Below are 19,417 nucleotides of genomic sequence, written 5' to 3'. Positions count from 1 at the left end.
TTTGTTTTTTTTTTTTTAATCCACGGCTCCTTGCCGTTCCGCACCCACCCACTTGACGGCTGCTGCACAGGCTGAGCCCCGCGTGCATTGCGCGCACAGCGGCTGCCGCCGCGCAAAGCAGCAGGAGGGCCGACGCACTGTTGCATTCCAAGAGCAGAATTAGCGTGAGCAACTAACGAGGAAAGCGATCTTGCCCTCCCTCCCCCCACCACGGTGAGCCTGGATCCCCCGCATTCGCCCCTTCATTCCCCAGTGCCTCCCTTCACCGCTGGCACTGCCCCGTCCGCAGCCCTCTGAGCCCCGCAACGTCGCTCCGCTCTGCCTATCCGTCGCGGGACGGCCAAGACAACAAAAGCACTGCGGAGCGCTGCGGCGGCAAAAACAGGAGGAACTGATCCCTCCCTTCCTAGAGGGCTCGTCCGGGATTTGAACCCGGGACCTCTCGCACCCGAAGCGAGAATCATACCCCTAGACCAACGAGCCGCTCTCTGCTGAGTTTTTCCCAGCTGAACACTTGACTCATCTCCTCCGCCTCTCGCCCGTGGCCATTCCCCCTACGGCTGTTCTCGTACTGCGCTGTGCCTCGCCCTCCCTTCCGACTGCCTCTGATTCCGCTCGCCCTTCGCCCACGCCGCTTCTCCGTCGAGCTGCGGCACCTGCTGCTGCTTACCCCCCCTCGCTCCGAATTTGGCCGAGCTGGGGGGGCTTGAAGCCGGGCGAGCTCATTCTCAGCGAAGGGCGGGAGCTTCTACCCCTCTGTAGCCGTGGTTTAACCCTGCCGGCAGCTGCCAGGGTGTTGATATCTCCTCCCCCGGGCGGGCAGAACAACGGTCTGAAAGATCGACAGGGATTTCCGCTGTCGCTAGTTATTGCTGTTTGCCTATGCTCGTCCTTTCCTTTGCCTCTGTACACGCCTGCCTCGGTGATCTGCCAGATCTCTGGGTGTGAAGGGCTCACAGCCCCAAGCCTACGCTTCATCAAAACGCTCAGAGCCTACACAACTGAAGGATGGAAGACAACACCACCATTTGTGGGCCGAAGCTGGTGTGTTCTGGCAGCATGGACACGGCAGGGACATGTACCCACCCACAGTCTTTTGCAGTGTCGTGGTACTGGCCAGAGTTTTTTCCAGAATTGCTCTCACTCAGCCTGTAGAAGGGCTGAGTGTGAGGTTTGCATGCAGCCTGTGCTAACGTTGCCTGCTGCTTCAGGCTCCTACATTGACCCGTGAGAAAAGACACATATTTTGTTCTGTTTTGTTTTTATTCCACCGTTTATTTCTTCTGTTTCTCCCTCAGATTTCCACTCCCTTGCTTGGGACACACATGCTCATTCTCTAAACAGGCACACATGAATTGATATGTACAGTCAGGCACAGTCACTCACAGGTAGGACGCTGCTGAGAGAGGAAACAGGATACAGCAAATGATTGCAGCCTGCCCTGGAATACAAGCTTTAACAAACACGTTATAAAAGGTCCAAAGGCCACAATACTTTGCAGTATGGCTCAAAAGGATGCACAGGGGTCACGTTTGCCAACAAGCCCATTCTGTGTACCAGGGCCAACACGGCTGGCTCTCGACAGATAACCCCTCAGTGCTCTCATTTGAGGAAAAGAAAGGAAGGCATAGAGGCATTTCTTCCTTTGCGATTTTAGTGTTGGTGAACAGAAAGGGGACATCCCTCCAAACCCTGGGTTTTGTAACAGTGCTATACTTCAGAGCCCAGTGCAGGAAGGATGTGGGCTGTGTTGTGTTAAATCCTTGTGCCTGCCTATAGAAGAGGGACAGCATGAACCTCCGACTCTGCTCAGCTTAATATTTACCAGGAGGAGCTTTGTGAGGGACGAAGGGGAGCTGCCTAACTCTGCCTTTGGTCTCTGTAGCTGTGCCCATATTGCTGAACCCCAGGTGACTGCTGCAGGTGCAAGCACTGGCACCATACCGCTCATGGCTCTGCCAGCCACCTCATGGTGCAGCTCAGCTTTGTGCTCCCACAGCGGCCTGCTGCAGAGGGGCTGCACCTAAGCAGACACGAGCCCAATGGCCCTGAGCCACCGCAGCATTTTATTCAGTAATACAATCACAGCTTCAAGCATTACTGACAGGAAACCAGTTAGGTACGGTCCTGTTTTCTTTTCCTGCATAACTTATTTCACGCTCTCTAGATGTAGATGTAAAAGTTTTTTTCACTTAACAAATGTTAGTCCCATATCTTAGCTATTACACCAAGAGTGAGTGGAAATCTAGCAAAATGCCAATCCTAGATACTTCCAAGGGACTGGCTATCTGTCCTACACCAAATCACATGCAGTCAGGCCACATGATTTGAAATGACTCAGCCATCTAAGACCTCACCGTTGACTCACAGAAAATTAATAGGCAGTTTCTAGTAAGTCAGGATGCTTTCTGTCAAATCGTCACTGAGTAGTTTCAAAAAAAAAAAAAAAAAAAAAATCAAAAAGCAGAGTCTGGAAGTTAAAAGGACTGAGGGACAGGTGGCCCTTCTAAATCAGAACTGGACTACAGCATTGGGTAAGAGAACTTGCCTTGCTGACCTACACAGCACATCTTTTCTGTGCATCGTATCTGTTCACTGTTACTTTCCACCAGCACTAAAATCACTCCAAAGTTGAAGTACACAAAAACTGCCCACCAACAATGACTGGATGTTTCACAGATCAGCCAGCTCAGCCCCCACTTCAAAGGCATTTTATGCTTTATGAACAATTTCCTAGGAGATTTTCCAATATTCAGGATTCACATTGTCTGTATTAACATATATGGAGAAAATACACACTTTTTTTCCCACTATTAAAACATTATTTACTGAAATTTGAAAACCCAAGATATTAAAAAAAAAAAAAAAAAAAGCTACTGAAAAGGCACCATAGACATACGCATGTAAGTGATGAACTTCACCTAAGACCAATGCAGGGGAGAATAAAATGACATTCTGGAGCTCAGCAGGAATAAGGAACAGAGGGCCCAGGAGTGGCTGCCAGGTCCAGGACAGCACATAGCAAGCAGGTCTCTCAGTCTCCAGTTACCACCTTGGGATGTCAGCCAGCACCTCAGTTTTGTACTCCCAAGTGATTGTAAGGCAGTCTCTTGTTCTGACTGTCACAAAATATGATGGTGCAAAGCAGAGAGCTGGTGAGCAGCCACTCAGCTCTGGGATCAGTCTGGACCTCGGGGGATATCTGTACTCTGCTTCTCTCCTGCCACTGAAGGTTTTCCAGTAGCTTCCACCTTGATTAAGTTAGATGGTTCCTATTCACACATCATCTCCTGTGTCCTGGATGGGTACGTCCTTTGGAGAAGGAAAAGTAAGAAAATGATGAAAAATAATGAGCAAGTCTAAGTAAACATATGAGTGGGGAATCTGTGACTTGTGGTACTTTGGCGGTTTCCTTGCTAGACTGCCTCTTTCAGTCCATCCTTGCCCAACCAAGTATACTTTTGAAAAGGGGACTGGCTGAGGTGAAAGATATTTCCTCAGATCCCTGTGGCTACGCAGTCAGTGGCTGGAGAACAAGGAAAAAGCTATATGAAACAAGTCAGTGGAAATATTCTTCTATTCAAGCGGTGGAGGCTCACAGAGGCTGCTTGCAGGGCTGATTATGAAACTGGTATGAGTGTATTTTTGTTGGCACAGCTAACAGGATAACGAGATACATATCTATAAATATGGTGTATGTATATGTATGCATGTATCTATACAATGTGTGCACACAACAATAAAAACACATGTAGGGAAACATACAGAAATTGTACATACGAGGTAGAGTTAGTATATGCATGGTTCCTACTTTCAAACTGCTTTCAAAACAGCAGTTGGGTAGGGTGCCTAGCATCAGAGAGCCTCTTCCATTGTACTGCAGCCAGAATTGTTTGTTTCTTCTCTGCCTCTTTATCCCTTCTTTCTGTAGCACCAGCCAGGAGGACTGGTTGTTTAAGTGTACTGCTTTGAAGACTCTGCAGAGATTTGATAATCTTGAGGTGTGGGAAGCAGCATAAATATTGGCATGTTCTATCACACTTGGCATTTTTATTAGTAAGCAAAATCTTTTAATATTTTAGGAGCTATTCTCATTTTGGCAGTACTTACCTAATGTGCATTATGGCTACTCAGTGCCCTGCTCCTGCATGGCTGATGTTAAAGGCTCACTGGCAGTCTCTAAACCCACTGCCTCTTGCAGCAGTTGAGGTGCCAGTGGTGTTTCTTCAGTGTGTGACGTGCTTTGCGTGACTGTGTTCTCACTGGTCTCCTTTTCTTCAGTTTCTTCTTTCTCTTTGTCTCCCTTTTCCTGTTCACAGGCACCACCTTCCTCCTCTTTTTCCTGAGGAACCTCACACACCTTATCTTCCTTGTCTTCAGAGGGTGACTGGGGTGAGTTGTTCTCTCCTGGAGCATCACAACACACCTCCTCCTCCTCCTTTTCTGTATCTCCTGTGTTACTCTTGCAAGGAGTCACTTCTTCCACTTGCTTTTCCTCTTTGTCTTCATTGTCTGATATGCTGGACCCTCTCCTCGATGGGGGCTTCTCATCAGACACTGTCTGTTTCTTTATTTCTTTGTTCCCTGTTTCTGCTTCCTCTGTCTTGCCTTTATGCTCAAATACCTCATCCCCATCTTCTTTGGTACCATTTTCTGGAGAGGGAATGATGTTCCCTAAATCTTCCCCATCTCCATAGTCGGACAGAGATCTTCGGAACTTCCTGGAGGGAGGCCTACGCTTTATTGATCCCCTCGTCCGCACCTTGAGGCAGGAAAAGCAGAAATTGAAACAGTCAAAGAGCAGTACTGGAAAGCAGGAAAGCACAATAGAGGGAAATGCTGGGGAAAACTTGATCACTGCGCTGGTTTTCCTGCTCTGCTACTGAGAGGTAGGGAGGAAGGACTGCCTATTGCTGAAGGATAAGCAGCTCCCCAAAATATAACCTTCTTTCTCTCTATAGAGCTGATGCTGAAGATCACTGTCCCAGTGTTAACTGTGAGTCCAAGTTAAACTCTAAATCTAAGAAGCTGATTTCATGGTGCAGGTGTTGCTGACATTGGTTGTTTCAGCCTCTTCAGCTTTTCGCAGTTTGGTGGCTGAGGAAGGAGTCTCCAGAGGAAGCTGGTGAATGCAGGTTGCAGCTCCTCATTTACGTGCTGTACACTCTGTGGAACACCTGGGCAGACTGTCAGGGCTCCACAAACAGCACCTTAGCCACCTTTGACATTTGCTGGCATGTGGCACCATTTCCTCATGGTGCTCCCTGCCCAGCTATCAGCCACCCACTTATTGCTGAGCTGAAATAATTGAATCCTTACACCTTACCCCTTCTCTATTGCTATGGGGCCATGAAAGCTACTGGAGCCACTGGCCCACAAAACCCTATGGACTGGTAGGTAGAGAGAAGATCCACAGAACTACACCAAAAGCTGATTCAAACTCAGCACTTAGATCTCCTGACTTGGCTACAAAGGCACGCTGTTATGGCAGGACTGAGGGCTAAAGCCTCCCTTTCCTCCTCAGCTGCAAGCAACAGACAAACTTTATCCTGCTGTGGTGGAGAACTAGAGCATGCCCTACCTTGTTATAGAATTGCAGCTGAGTGCCTTCTGGAGGTTTATCAAAGCTGACCGGTGTCTCACTTGCTTCGCTGGACTGCGGCTGGATCCCTGGGCTGCTGGGCGTTGAGGGAGGGGTGCTGAACGGAGAAACCATGACTTTCAGACCAGGGCTTTTGGGAGATGCTCCCGGCAGCAGAGCTGCTGGCGAAAAAGCCAGATTGGCCTGCAAAGAAAAATTCCCATCACTACTGTGGGTGACACCGGTGTGTAATACATGCATTAACCACGTGGAGGAACCCTTGCTCACACTGCCAGGCCACCACATTTCAGCTGTCACAGCCCACATACCTTCTGGTTATGGGTCTCTCCTGGTGACACTGTCAACAAACAAGTCCGGGCAGAGGAGTTATGACTGGACATTTGCCCTTCCCCAACAGCTGGATCTCAAGATGAGTTCTTTTGTCATCCTAAGGACTTTGGGGATTTTCCAGTGACCCAGCCAAGCCAGCACAGTGTACAGTGGCTGAGCCAAGGTATCAACAAGCAGTCAGCGACCAGATTGAGATTTAAACCATCCCTGTCTGCGCCCAAGCAGACCTCACATTTTCAAGGTTGGTCTGCAGGTCTTCTGAATCATCTGTGCAGCCATGAGGAGAGATAAGGCCATAGGAAGAAACAAGGTTGTGATTAACTGTGGCAAAGCACCTTGTGCTAGCCTGCTATGAAGAAGTTCTGCAGGCAAATGTCCTTGGGTGCATTAACAGGGACACTGCTATGAATAGGCTTGCATTGCGCTGGGGTGCTCAGGAGACATTATGTCCAGAAGTCACACATGCTGCCAGGAGTGGCAGCTGGCAACAGAAGGACATCACGTCTCTGGGCTATTGAGCATTGAGCTGTCCTCAGTGGCATGAATCAGGTACCACCAAGAGACAAAAAGGACAGGAAGCGCAGGCTGCTTATGTGTAATTCAGGGAACTGAGGCAAGGAAAGAACAGAGCTTCTAGGCAGTCTTAGGGAGTGCCAGAGACCCAAGGGCACTGTCCACTCACAGGACTTTGTCTGTCTTTGCTCCAGGTCAACTCCCTGAGACATACAAGTGGTTTAAACTGCTGTGGAGAAAGAGCTGGAGGAAGACTCAGCTACAGCTTTCCTCCTCTCTTTTATGAGCTAGTTTTAAAAGTGATGCCTTCTATGCCACAGATCCAGTACAGTGATCCTGTGCTCCACACTGATCTACCAATGCTCATGCCCAAGGACAGCGTTACTGACAGTGGTTACCCATTAGCAGATCTGCTCTGCCCTCCTTGTTTATGCATTGTGGGTTTGGGCCCTTGTTGGTGAGACCACTGCCCTTCCTATCTAGCTGTCACCCTCAACTCCTGGATCCTCTTTCTTTGTGGCTCCTCTGCAAGGGAAGTGGCTCTGAGCAGCTTTAATTTGCTGGGGCAGCCATGTGGGCTCTTCCAGGACCTACCTGTAGCTTTTCAATCATGGGAGAGCTTTTCACCTTGACCTTGGGGATAGGACAAGTATTTGGAGATGGCTTCTGCAAAACAGAATGAAAACATGAAAAGATCACATTAAAGTAGGTGTATATAATCAATGGATATCAAGATGTCACAATCACAAAATAAACAAGAGAGTTAAGCAAAGTGGACTATGATAACAAGAGAAAATAAATGGAAGGCTTACCCTTATGCTGGGCTCACCACAAAACACCAGAAGGAGGGATCTCCAGACAAGATCCTTCCCCACTGGTAGCCAGCTCTTAAATAGGTCTAGGAGAGGTGGAGCCAGGCTGCACAGCTGAATTGCCTTCACCTGTGCTCCTGTGGCTGACTCATGGCTCACCTCAGGTGATCAATCAGAGGTTCAGGCCGTGACTCAGCAGATCCCATACATGGTGAGAAAAGGGAAATGTAAAAAACGTACAAAACTTAGAAGAGATGGAAGTTCTTGCAGGGAAGCAAATGAAGCCTCATATAAGGCATTCATACAAAAGTTTGCCTCTTTCTTTCCTAACCACACTTCCCTTTTGCTTTCTAGACTTCTTGGGGCTCTACATGCATGTGTCCTTCTTTTGGGAGAAAAGGTAATCATCCTTTGGCTGAAGTGTCTGAGTTAGGTGCTGCTATGTGGCTTTGAATTGAGTATGTAACCTATTATATTCCCCCATATGAGGATCAGACGGATTAAAATTCTACCTCTCAAAGGGCACAGGGCCTTAATGTTGGTAAAACATTACAAACTTTTTGTAATGGTAAAGACTTTCTGCCCTCACTCAACTAACAGTTGCAAGGTACCCAATTAGTATGGAAAGGAAAAGTTTAAGTGGCCATAATGGTCAAGCCATGAAAGGCTCAAAACTGAGAAAGGGAGAGTATTTCTTTGAGAAGGTATGTAGGAAAAGGAAGGAATGTGAGACTTCAAAGTTTGTGTTTCTCTGGCATGGAAGCAACAAGAGCCTGTAGCTATCAGAAAAGAACATTCAAGAACCATTTCTTTAAGAGCAGGCAATGATATGAAATTTGGTGGATAAACCTCATACTTTGACACTACAGAAAGCCGGAAGTGACTGGAAAAGGCTTGAATATAAACTTGGGTGAGTAGCTGCCAGCTTCTATAGACCTTATTGGGATCTGCTCATTCAAGGATGCTGTATGGAGGACACCTCAAGACAATATTCTGCAGGCATTGCTGAAAGAAAACCTCTTCACTCTAGATTAATTATTCCTTTTTTCTGAAAAGCAGAACTGTTATGCCACTACATTTGAACCTTCAATGTTCATATGAAGCTAAAGAAAGAAAAAAAAAAAAAGAGATGTCCCCTGTGCTAAATGGTGTTCAACTGTAATAAATGCTAGCAATTCCTGCTTTAAAACAATTCAAAGGTGGTAACTGTGTGGATCTGTCAGTAAAAGGTTAAAAGCAAAAACAGCAGAAATGGGATGCGTCTGTGTGTTACCAGAGTTGGAAGCAATGTGCTGCTAATTCTGAGTCAGTGCCTGTGTGGAAGCATGGGAAGGTTTGATGGTGCATTACCGATGTCTTCTGCTGCACAGCTTGACCACTGTGCCATCTGCAAACTTTTGTCTCATGACAGAACAGACTGCAGAGAAGAGATTCTTTGTCCTTGGGTTAAATTGATAACTCACTTGCCCATTGTTCTGGCTTGTCTCAGTTTTGTTGGGATACAGTGGAAGAGAGCATGGTGGTTTCCTCCGAGTTGGCTTATGTGGTGGCACCTGAGAGAAGAAAGCAACCAACTCAGCAGAAGGAACATTAGTTTGTTGTTATTTGGTTAAGTGAAATTCAAGCACAAAACAGCATGCTCTGTAAGTAACCTGCTTGGGATGGCAGTACCCAGCTTACCTAAAGGAAGCTTCCGAAGGCACCACATGACATTAATATATGGATACGTGACCAGCACGCTAAGCTCACAGCATCTCAAGCCCAATCCCAGTATTGGAAAAGTAGGCTAGATGTCTTTTCACAGCATGAACCATGAGAGTTAGTTTTGTGCAAAGGACACTCTTCTAAGCTGTGAAGGGTGGGGAAGCCTTCCCAGAAGCTTCATCTTCAAAGCACACTGCTGGACAATCCCTTCCCCTCACACACAGTGAAATAGCTTGGCACTGTTCTCTTTCCTGTCTTATTACCAGGACTTGTTCTTAAAGAATCTCAGCTTCCTACTTTGTTCATGGTCTTAATAATTTTTGGACAACTTGGTGGATATTCTTCAATATCCACAGTATAACATGGGGATAATTTTGCTATTTCCTAACAGGCAGACATGTGAAAGGAAAAAAAAAAAAAAAGAAAAAAAAAAGGATTATAGCACATGCTTTTTATGGAATTGGATGTCTTGGAGGACAAGTGGAGCTGATTTTAATTAACTACTGGTGGTATTATACCCAGCCATGGCAATGCTGCATCTCTAAGCAGACAAAAGCAGTCAAAAGCAGTCCTGCCCTTCTGCTTACATCACACTAGGAAGCAGTAATACCCAGTTTTATTGAAACCCTACCATTCTGCGACCAAACAATGCTGTGTTGTGCCACAGTGATGGTCAGAGCTTCACTGGCTGATAGGTTCCTCATTTCTGACATGGGTCAAGCAAGGGTTAAGGACCATCCAGGCAGCCATTAATCTGAGACCAGCCTGAGAAAGCTGTGGGGAAGTGACAGGCAGCTTGGAGAGAAAAGACAGGAAACTTTGTCCTCCTCAGTCCCTGGAGAAAATGAGATTTTCCCTCACTGTGAGGCCCCTCTACCCTGCCTGGGCTTGGGAACAGCAGAGGTCTGCAGATAACATGTGGAAGGTTTGGGAACTTTCTGGCTTCCTAAGGATGAGGAACTTGGTGCAATTAAATCCCATACCTTAAAAAGAGGAAATGACTATAATGGGATGGATGGAGTAGTGTACTGGTGACTGGAAGAAAAAAAGTAGTGGCTGGGGAGAGACTGGCTATTCCCAGCCTGGGGCCCAGCTATATGAGTGCTAACCTCTGATAAACAGTGGCACTCCAGACCCACACAACAGAGGTCACCAGTGCATCCTGCCAAAGACATGATGCATTACAGGGAGGATGCCCTTAGGTGCAGACTGGGACAAAACTGAAATCAGCTGAGCAAGAAAAGCAAACAGTTCAATTTTAAAGGAGTTTTAAACCTATTGACTGGAGAGGGCTTGTCAGTAGGCATTTACACTTCTAGAAAAGTGTGTAGTGATACAAGGGGTTTTCCTAAAATGTCAGAATTCATCAGTAAACACTTTGATTTTCCTTTCTTCCTAAGAGAGGTATTCAAGTGTTCTGCTTACCTGGTGAAAGACAACTTGTGAGTTGAATGCTTGGCATAGTGGGCTTTCAGTAAAATAAACCCTCAGCATAACAGAGATAGGCACAGAATCTGAAATGTTGTTACTGTAAAGAGGTAACTGGGGCAATTAAGGAGATAACTTTCTGTCTCAGAAACGTATAGAATGAAGCACCTAAAGGTAACTTTATTTTTTTGTGAACAAGGTGCTAGTGACATGCCACTGGCTTCTATTCTATGTAACCTGTTGTTTGCCACCTTCTTCCATAGTTCAAAATTAGCTTCTTTATTATTCGTTGCTACCCTCAGCTTACAAAAGCCAGCCTACACAGTACATGCATTGCTGCCTGCTACTGTTAGGGATATCTGCATATCCCACCCAGCTTTAGAGCATCTCAGTTACAGTATGAACGTGTGGCTCTGCCAAAAAAACCATGCACAATTCAGCAATGCACCAAAGATAGTATCACAGCTTGCACTGCACTTATGAGACAGAGCCTTTTAGGAAATTCAAAATCAAGGTGGATTTATGCACTGAGGCTCTAACTTCTACAGGCAGAAGCAAGTGTTTAATTTCCCACTTCATTACCTGCTGGTGGCTGCAAAGCTCCTTACCTCTTTTCCAGTGATACTGGCTGCTTGCTCTTTGAATTTCCCTGCTAGCTGAGCCACTGAGGGAGATGCCGACTTGTCCACCTCTGAATTGGTTTCTGTTGGCCTGTTCTGACAAATCAGAAACAGTATGCTATGAGCAAAGGCTGGGAAAAACAAGCAGGCTAGAGAGGAGCTTGTGTGTTACAAAGTTCAAGAGTAAGCAACGACTTACAGCAGTTTCTCACATCTGGCATCGATCATCCAGTCTGAGAGCAGAAGTTTTGGGAATACAGGACATAGCAGTACATTCAGATATCCAAGGTAGTGAGTAGAATCACATAAAATTAGTAATTCATACACTTTTCATCCCCGGTTGAAGGTTCTATACTCAGTATTTTTCATGTTCCCTCTCTTTTCCTAGCAGTGAGCTGATGAAATTGAGTGATAAATGACATCCCCATTCACTTCTCATCCCTCCCACCCATTTTTGCTGCCCTAGTGACAAGCACCCTTCCTTTTCCAATGGTTCTGTTATGAGAAGCCGTTCTCTGCCCCTGCAGCAAGCTAGCATCTGCCTGGAGATGTCCCTGTGCTGTTCTGCTTTCTATGGCAATGAAAGGATCAGGCGGGTGGGCGGGAGGGAGGAAATACCAGTGCTGAGGGAAGCTTCCCCTCTCCTGGGCCAGAGCAGGCTGAGAAGTAGGGGGATTGATGGAGACTGGATGGTGCAGCTCTTCCCGCAGCAAACAGCCCTGCTCATCCTACATTGACCTTGTTTTCTTTGTTATGTATCAAGAAAGGGCAAGAGTAAGCTTTGAAATCAAAGCTCATGAAAGGAAACTTTTGTTCTTTGTCTTCAGTATCTGATGCAGTGAAAACCAAACCAGAGGAACTGTGAATATCTAGCCAACAATCCTTGTTTTTTTGGTAACTGAGACTTCAGAACTACAAACTAGGCTACGAACCATCGGAAAGGAGCCTCCACTCCCTATACCATCACTATTAATCCATGACCAGCACAATGCTTGCTGTCCTTCATGTTCTACACATTTCTATTTCTCAATCAGAAAGTACACCAAAAGCTGTTTGAGGAATACATTTCTGTTTCTCCAGAAGTGCTCTTCCTTCTCCCTTCATGCTGCTCTGCCTGGAAGGAACTGGCTGGCTAGTTAATGTAACCACTCCTTTAGTATCGATGGAGGCAAAAGACCCCCAGAGCACCAAGCTGTGTATGAGCTGTTTCTTCTGGCCAGAGGACCTTTCCCCTTCTCAGAGAGTGATAGCTCCCAATAAATGCCATCCTACTTCTCCCAGCCCCACAAATGTCCAGTACATGCTGTTATTCTGTTTTCAGGATTCCTCTTAAAATCTTCCCATATACTTCCGACCAGCTTTCTCACATCCACCCACAAAAGCCATTTCAAGCTTGGTCTTCTCAGTGAGCTGCTGGCAGTTCTTCCCTCCATCTTCTCTGCCTTCATTAGTGTCATCGGAGGCAGGGGAAGTGGCAGAGAAGGGGAAAGGAAGGACCAGTGAAGTAAGCAGATGAAGAGGACAACGTGCAGCACGAAACAATGATGTCTGGGCTCAGTGGGGAGGCAGAGCCCTTTCCAGAGCTCCATGCTGTTCAGGAAGGGCTGCCTGGAAATAGGAGGGGAAGAAGGATGAAGCTGGGGAAAGGAGAAAGAATCCAAGTGCTTGACTCAGAGACTCAGCTAAGGCTGAGGAAATGCAGGTGCCAGAAGTTTGTGTGGGTGGGTTGCCTCCCCTATAGTCTCTTTTCTTCTCATACTTGTGCTTCTTTCACAGTCCTCTGCCTTCACCCAGAAAAGGCAGTGCATTTCCTATTGGCCTCTTTGACCTCTTATGTTGAGGTTGTTGTGTGGCTGTTTTTGTTAAACTTGTTGCTCTCCGGTCTGAAAACACGGCTCCTTTTCTCTGTGCATTTCTTTTTTTGCTGGTAGCACTGCAGCACAGTTCTCCAGCACATGGAGCCTGAGTCCAGCACACAGGAAGCAGTGAGCATGCCATTCTAAGATTAGAACAAGTAGCCCACGGGCTGTGTCCTCCCAAAACTGCCAGCTGCAGGCTCTCCAATTACGCTATGCCTTTTGCAACAGGAAAAGTCCTTTCTCAGATCCTTTCTGGCAACTGAACTGCTGTCCTCTGTCCAGCTTTTTCTACAGGGCTGGGTATTTTTTTCTTTTTTTTTTTTCCCAGCTGGTGTTCCAGGCTGTGTGCCCCCTAGTCAAGGGGATTCACCATACTGGGACACTTGGATGCGGAAAACTCCCTCCCTCACATGGGAAGGAAAATGCTCTCCCGCTGATTTCCAGTGGTTGCGTGTTCACTGCAAGGAAGTGGGAAGCCTCATGTTCTCACTCTCCACGCAGAGCTGGCACCAGCCCTCAGCCTCCTCCATCACTGAGACATGGCTGCTTGGTGCTAGCTCTCTCCTGACCTGGGGTATTAGTGCATTCTCTTCCATTCTTAGTGTTTTCCCCATTCATTGACACAGTCCACCAACTTTCTAAATGATGATGAGCAGCAGTTCTGGTCTTCTTTTCCAAAAACAGCAGAATTATTGAGACTTGAATTTTGCACCTGTCAGAAATGTGGTCTGTCTGCATGGACTAAAAGCAGTGAGCCACGGTACAAGACTTATTCCATCAGCCATTTGGTGGCTGCTATTCGGAGGTCTTTCACTCTTCCATAAAAATAAGTATCTAAGCGTCACATATTCTGAAAGATTTCAGATTGAGAGGCAAAACAGGAATTAAATTGCACCATCAATGTGAGCATATCACTGCAAAAGAGGAAGTGCATCTAACAAGTTCTCTGTGAGGGGTCTCACTTTCCTCTTCCAAGTAAGCTTATAAATTTGAGTAAATTTGAAAATGTTTTTTTTTTTTAATCCCATCTCATTGCTTTTGAGACTGAACCCAGTCCCTCTAGCTGTGCTGCAGAAGAAAGTTCTGCCTTTATTCATGGAGTAGGTACAGTTTCAGCAACTCAAACTTCCCACAAAAGCCTCTCCTTCCTTTGAAAGGGTCCTTTTCCTTTGGAATCATTGCCTCTGATGTGAGAGCAAAATGTACTGCCTGCCTTGCCTCTATTTTGCAGATGGCTTGAAGAGGCACCACCATTTTTAGCAGAGATGTATGCCCCTACTTCTCTCACAGGCTGTCTGGTAGACACACCATCAGGTCCTGCAGAAGTTATCCCACACCATCCCTGCTGTGTCTCTTCAAGGTGCAATTGTGACTGCACTGGCAGGCTAATATGGCAGAAGGTGCTAGGGTTAAAGGCGCTAAGGACAAAAGGGGTCTAGAAGCCACAGTTTCCTGTCTGTACCATTTATGTACTCACAAAGAACTTTTCTTAAGGGTCATGGATGTAAGCTACAGGTGGGGAGTATCACTACAGATAATGAGTTTCTTATGAAATCAAAATTATAAAGAGTCCTGGGAAAAGCTGGAAAGCCCAGAGGTAGTTTTGGGGATGAATTTGAACATCCTGCTGGGATTGGTTCAAAACTGGCTCCCCCCACCCCCAGGCCTCTGCAACTGAAAGCTGTCCTGACTCCATGTCATGGGATTGGTACCCTACAAGTTTGGGCACTGGCTGTGATAGATGACTGCAGTGCTAGTCAGAAGGGGGACCTGTAGGTGTTGGAAACAGACAGTGAGGGAGAAGCCAGTTCGGATTTGTGCATCTGCTTTGTCTGGTGAAAAGAGCAAATGTGTATTAATTACCATACAGTGAAGTGTTTGGGGTTAAGCAGCACCAACATACTGGCGGAGTACCAGCAGAGATGTGTCCCCCACTGTGCCAGGAGTCCTCTGAAGTGCCTGCTTTTGTATTTACAATACTTTGGCTGCACTGAACACCTTTTAACTGCAAGGGTGGGTGACTTTGCAGCACCTTGCAAGACTGGTGTGTTTTGTGGCTATGAACCCAGCTGCTGCTTACATGACTGTTTGCACCAGTCCTGTGTACTTTCCCACTCTCGTCTTCATGCAGCTGCACCTAGACTTGTTTATAAGGCCCTGCCCTGTCAGCTCTGCATGCCTCTCCTGCCCTGAAGTGCTTCACAAAAGCTATTCCCCAAAGGCAGTCCTCACACCAGGCCATCATGCCTGCTGCCTTCTCATACCCTGCACTTGCACAAAATATGCACAGCTTCCCCCTGACTCCCATGGAGTTTTTCATTGCTGCCCTATCCTCTGAAGCAAAAGCAAATGGGGCAAAAATAATGATAAACATAGTGGCAGACACAAAATAGCGTAAGAGGCGCAGGGCCGGTGTCTTGCTCTCAGAAACAGGATCCAGAAATCAGAGATCTTCAGCAGACAGCTCTCAGTGCTTCACCATGAGAAACCCAGTTGTCAGGAAGCTGGGTGAAAAGCAGAGAGCGTCAGTGCTTTTGGGGTGCCGTTTCATGAAATCCTGGTTTGGACAAAGAGCTCATGTTTCCAACTGCTCTTTTTTCCCTTGACCTTTCCTTCCCCCTCCCTCATGCCAGTGTGTTTGTAGGGATGTGCTGTAAACTGGATCACTGAAATGATCTGGGCTAAAAATACTTCCCTTAACTCTTTACCAGGTTATTTTTAACCCCAATCATTTCAGTAACAGCATTGGTGGCACGGCCCAACAAGGGAGCAGACTGCAGCCAAGGGACCAGACCTCACCACTGCTCACTTGGCCAGAGGCTGAGGAAAGGCTGTCTTGACGTGTCCTCCTGCTCAGAGGATGATATGATTTTCTTCACAGCTCTCCCACCCACTGCTAACCAAGGTACCTGGCTCTAAAAGGCACATGTTTGTTAGTACAGCAGTCAAGGCATATTTTGAACTTTTCTCTCTACCCACAGTGCTGCTTTGAGCAGCTCCTGTTCTTACCCTTCCTCAACTCTGCAGATGAAATTGCCTGCAGGACTGTGCCCTAAACCAAGTCAGGGATGTAATTCTGACTACAAATAACCCAATCAAAAAAAAGGAGATTGTTTTTAATTCAGGTTCACCTTGCCACTGAACAGAAAAGAACACTGGCATAGCAGAGGGTCAATGTGGGCACAGGGAGCGCTGTGGCCTACAGCGTGGCACAGGAAGAGCAGCTCCACACCTACAGCAGCCAAGGAAGGGATGGGGAAGGTGTCTGGGGGCAGGAATCTGCTTAGGTCAAAGCTCCTGCCAAAATAAACATCACTGCATTCTGCTGGAGTTCAGTAAGAAATATCGGGAAACGATGCTGTGGTTTCCTTTGAAATTAAAGTGAATGCAGGAGAAACCAGAGCCTTGCACAGGCTCCCATTCACCACCTGACCCTGCAAAGCAGCACTCTCAAAGGCTGACTCGTGCCTTCTGCTCACAGCTTTCCCAGACATCACATGTAGCCATCTCAATTTTCAGTAAGGTAGCTGCAGGATTTAAAGAGCGAACCATTCAGAGACCTTGTCTGCAGGGGGAAGCTTACACCATGTACCCTGGGGTCACTATCTCAGCTTGCACAGGGAGCAATACAATCTTCATCTGATAGAAGCTCCTTTTTCTTTTTTTTTTCCAGCGTAACTAAACTGCTTCATAATCTGCTGCCTTAAGAGAGCAAGAAAGCCATTCTCAAATGTCTCAGGTACCCGCTTCTGACACAGAGGACAACATTTTGAGAGTGATGTGTTATGCTGTAGCAAGGCATGTGCCCTCTGATGGGGCTCCCCTGGGGGTGGACACCTCTTATCCCCATGATGAGGTTATGAACTTCCCTCTGGAAAGGACCCCCCCTGTGCAGATGGAGTTTGGTGAATCAGAGACATCCTACTTTCTTGCCATTCAAGCAGCGAAGAAGTGTTGACAGCATCATCTCCTCCCATGTTGCCCCATGATATGGGGTGTCCATATCTTCAAGTATGAGCTATTCTTTTCTTCCTGGACAAACTTTTATTGGACTTGTGGAAAATGTTGCATTTCATACATGCAATGTGGAAAATGTTGCATTTCATATATGCAACATATGCAAGTCACTGCATATTCACAAAGCACTAAATATAAGGTACCATTTCGGTCTATCTGGAGAAAATATGAACTTCCTGAAGAGAGGCTATAGTGAGCTGGGAGTCAGCCTCTTCTCTTGTGTGACTAGGACAACTGGGAATGGCCTCAAGTTGTGCCAGGGGAGATATAGGCTGGATGCTAGGAGGTGCTGCTTTTCTGAAAGAGTGGTCAGGCACTGGAATGGGCTGCCCAGGGAGGTGGTGGAGTCACCAACCCTGGAGGTGTTCAAGGAACATTTAGGCGTTATACTGAGGGACATGATTTAGTGAGAACTAGTGGCGATAGGTGGACAGTTGGATTGGATGATCTTGTAGGTCTTTTCTAACCTTGGTGACTCTATGATTCTGCATTGGAGAACGTATCATGAATACTCCTCTCTACCAGCCAAATGTGTGTGTGTGACCAGTCCTAGGTGGTTAAAAGCCACAGTAATATTCAATATTGATGCAAAACATAGTAAAACCATGTCTGTATGAAGTGAATTGATAAAACCTGCAGTTAGGAGGATCCCTGGATTACCTGTTCTAAGGGTAAGTGTCCAAAGAGGCCGACATATCAAACCATTGTTTTCTACCCTTAAATTCATTTACTGATCAAATAAGAGAATCTAAAGAAACTTGAATGGATCCCTGGGTATAAGTCTTAGCCTTAAAGCAGAAAATAGTGTAGAATAGACAGGTTTTGGTTCACTTGGGCAAATCTGCCTCTCTTTTAGTCTTGTTCAATGGCAAGAACTAGGTAACTGAATTTTTGTTTTCAATCTCTCTTAACAGGCACCAGTTATTTCAACTCTTGTGTAAGTGCAGTTAAGATTAGACAGCTTGTAAGAAACTCCTGTTTAAATGAACTTTAAAAAGTTCAAGAAGAGGTTTTAATTACAACTGGACCCAAATTACCCATGGATAAATCTAATATATAGTCTTCAGTTTCATTCAAAGCCATCTCCCTGCATTTTCCACTTAGATGAATCCCTGTTTGCATCCTCATGCCAACATAATTTAAACTGTTTATCTATGTCCATGTGAGCACCGCAGTGGCATCAAGATTATTTTGAAAGGGGAACATTGTTAGGACTGCAAAAGGAGAAATAAGTGAGAAGGGCCAGTTTAGAACACAAACTCCCCCAAAGGAGCAAACTGAAAGGCAAGAGGATGGGAAAATAACGAAGTCACAGCATGAGGAACCAGGCTGCAAAAATTGCTAGAATCCAGACACAATATGAGCTTATTAATTCTGGTGATCCATGAAAGTATCACTGAGGGCTGAACGTAGATCACCCAGGAAGTGGGAGGGCTCACACTTGTATAGCCCATTTTTACATCCCTAGAAGGAAATCTCACAGTGGTGGTTCCGACTGGAGCTCAGCAGTACGACGGGCCCCTGGCTCAAGAAGCAACACATCCCAAGATGTAAGCCTTGAATAAACAAACCTCTTCTTGCTACACTGACCCCTCTTCACCCCAGCAAAGCATCTTTCTTCCCGTCTCTTTCTCTAGCCTTCTTCACAAATCATTCTCATTGGAGACTCCAACTCCCTGTTTCAGGAGGGATTTATGTGGTTTATTTATTCACTTGGCCTCTTATCTGGCAATGCTGCTGCTCCTCATCTGCTCATGGTAAATTTTAAACTATTGGCAGAAGCCCCAGATAGAAGTAGCTGCAGCTGTGCCTGCTGTGATACCTTATAGCCAGTCCTGTCTGTCATTGTGTCGATGTAGCTCCCTGCAATTCAGGTCCAAGGCTCCTACTTGCATTTCCTACCATTCATTACAGAACAGGAGTGACAGTAACTGTACTGTGGTCCACCACAGCGAAAGCTGTGATGAGTACTGTGTGAGCCACATCTCTGCAAACCTGCCATAACAGAGCTTTATTGCAGTTATTTTCCAGGTGATCCCAAATTTGCAGTTCTGTCAAAGGCTGGAAAAGAAATATTAATTTTCTACTTTTCTTTCTGTCATGTTTTCTTTGCTCTTGTTTTCTTAGCTTCTTTTATCAGAAGCTAAACACCTCAATTTTGCAAAATGTCAGGTATCTTCTTAAATCCTTCCTTTTGGTAAATTTTACAGTGCAGAGCAAGCTTCTTGCCTGAGAGCAAATCACTGCAGCCTATCTTTCAAGTTTGCAAGTAAGTTAGCCACAAGAGTAATTCTGAGACGTATAACATCCCTCCTCAGAAATGGTACCCAGGTCAACACTTATCCCACCACAGATGACTGAACTGACTGACTGAATGAATAGGATGAGTGTGTGTGTGAACTCAACAGCAAGGCTGTTACATAGCCACAGTAATGATGAGAAAGAAGTTCTGACCGTAACACAGAACACATAACATACAGAATAATATGAGGACTTCAAAGGAAGCTTGCATGTTGGGTTTTACGAGAAAGG

At 46.2% G+C, this 19,417-nt stretch overlaps 1 protein-coding gene across 1 annotated transcript; it reads right to left on the bottom strand.

Moving 5' to 3' along the window:
- Window positions 1-4,126: 4,126 nt before the first annotated feature.
- RCSD1 (RCSD domain containing 1) lies at window positions 4,127-12,015 on the bottom strand (the record flags this gene model as incomplete). Its single annotated transcript, XM_079549596.1, has 6 exons — window positions 4,127-4,762; window positions 5,582-5,785; window positions 7,040-7,111; window positions 8,721-8,810; window positions 10,998-11,105; window positions 11,971-12,015. 6 exons carry the CDS (start codon window positions 12,013-12,015, stop codon window positions 4,127-4,129), a joined length of 1,155 nt encoding a protein of 384 aa, XP_079405722.1.
- Between the last annotated feature and the right edge of the window lie 7,402 nt (window positions 12,016-19,417).

The sequence above is a fragment of the Tetrao urogallus genome, assembly GCF_951394365.1.
Source record: "Tetrao urogallus genome assembly, chromosome: 1".
In the NCBI taxonomy this organism is placed as follows: Eukaryota; Metazoa; Chordata; class Aves; order Galliformes; family Phasianidae; genus Tetrao; species Tetrao urogallus.
Note: the sequence above shows the minus strand (reverse complement) of the source record. Positions and strands in the feature narration are given on the sequence as shown.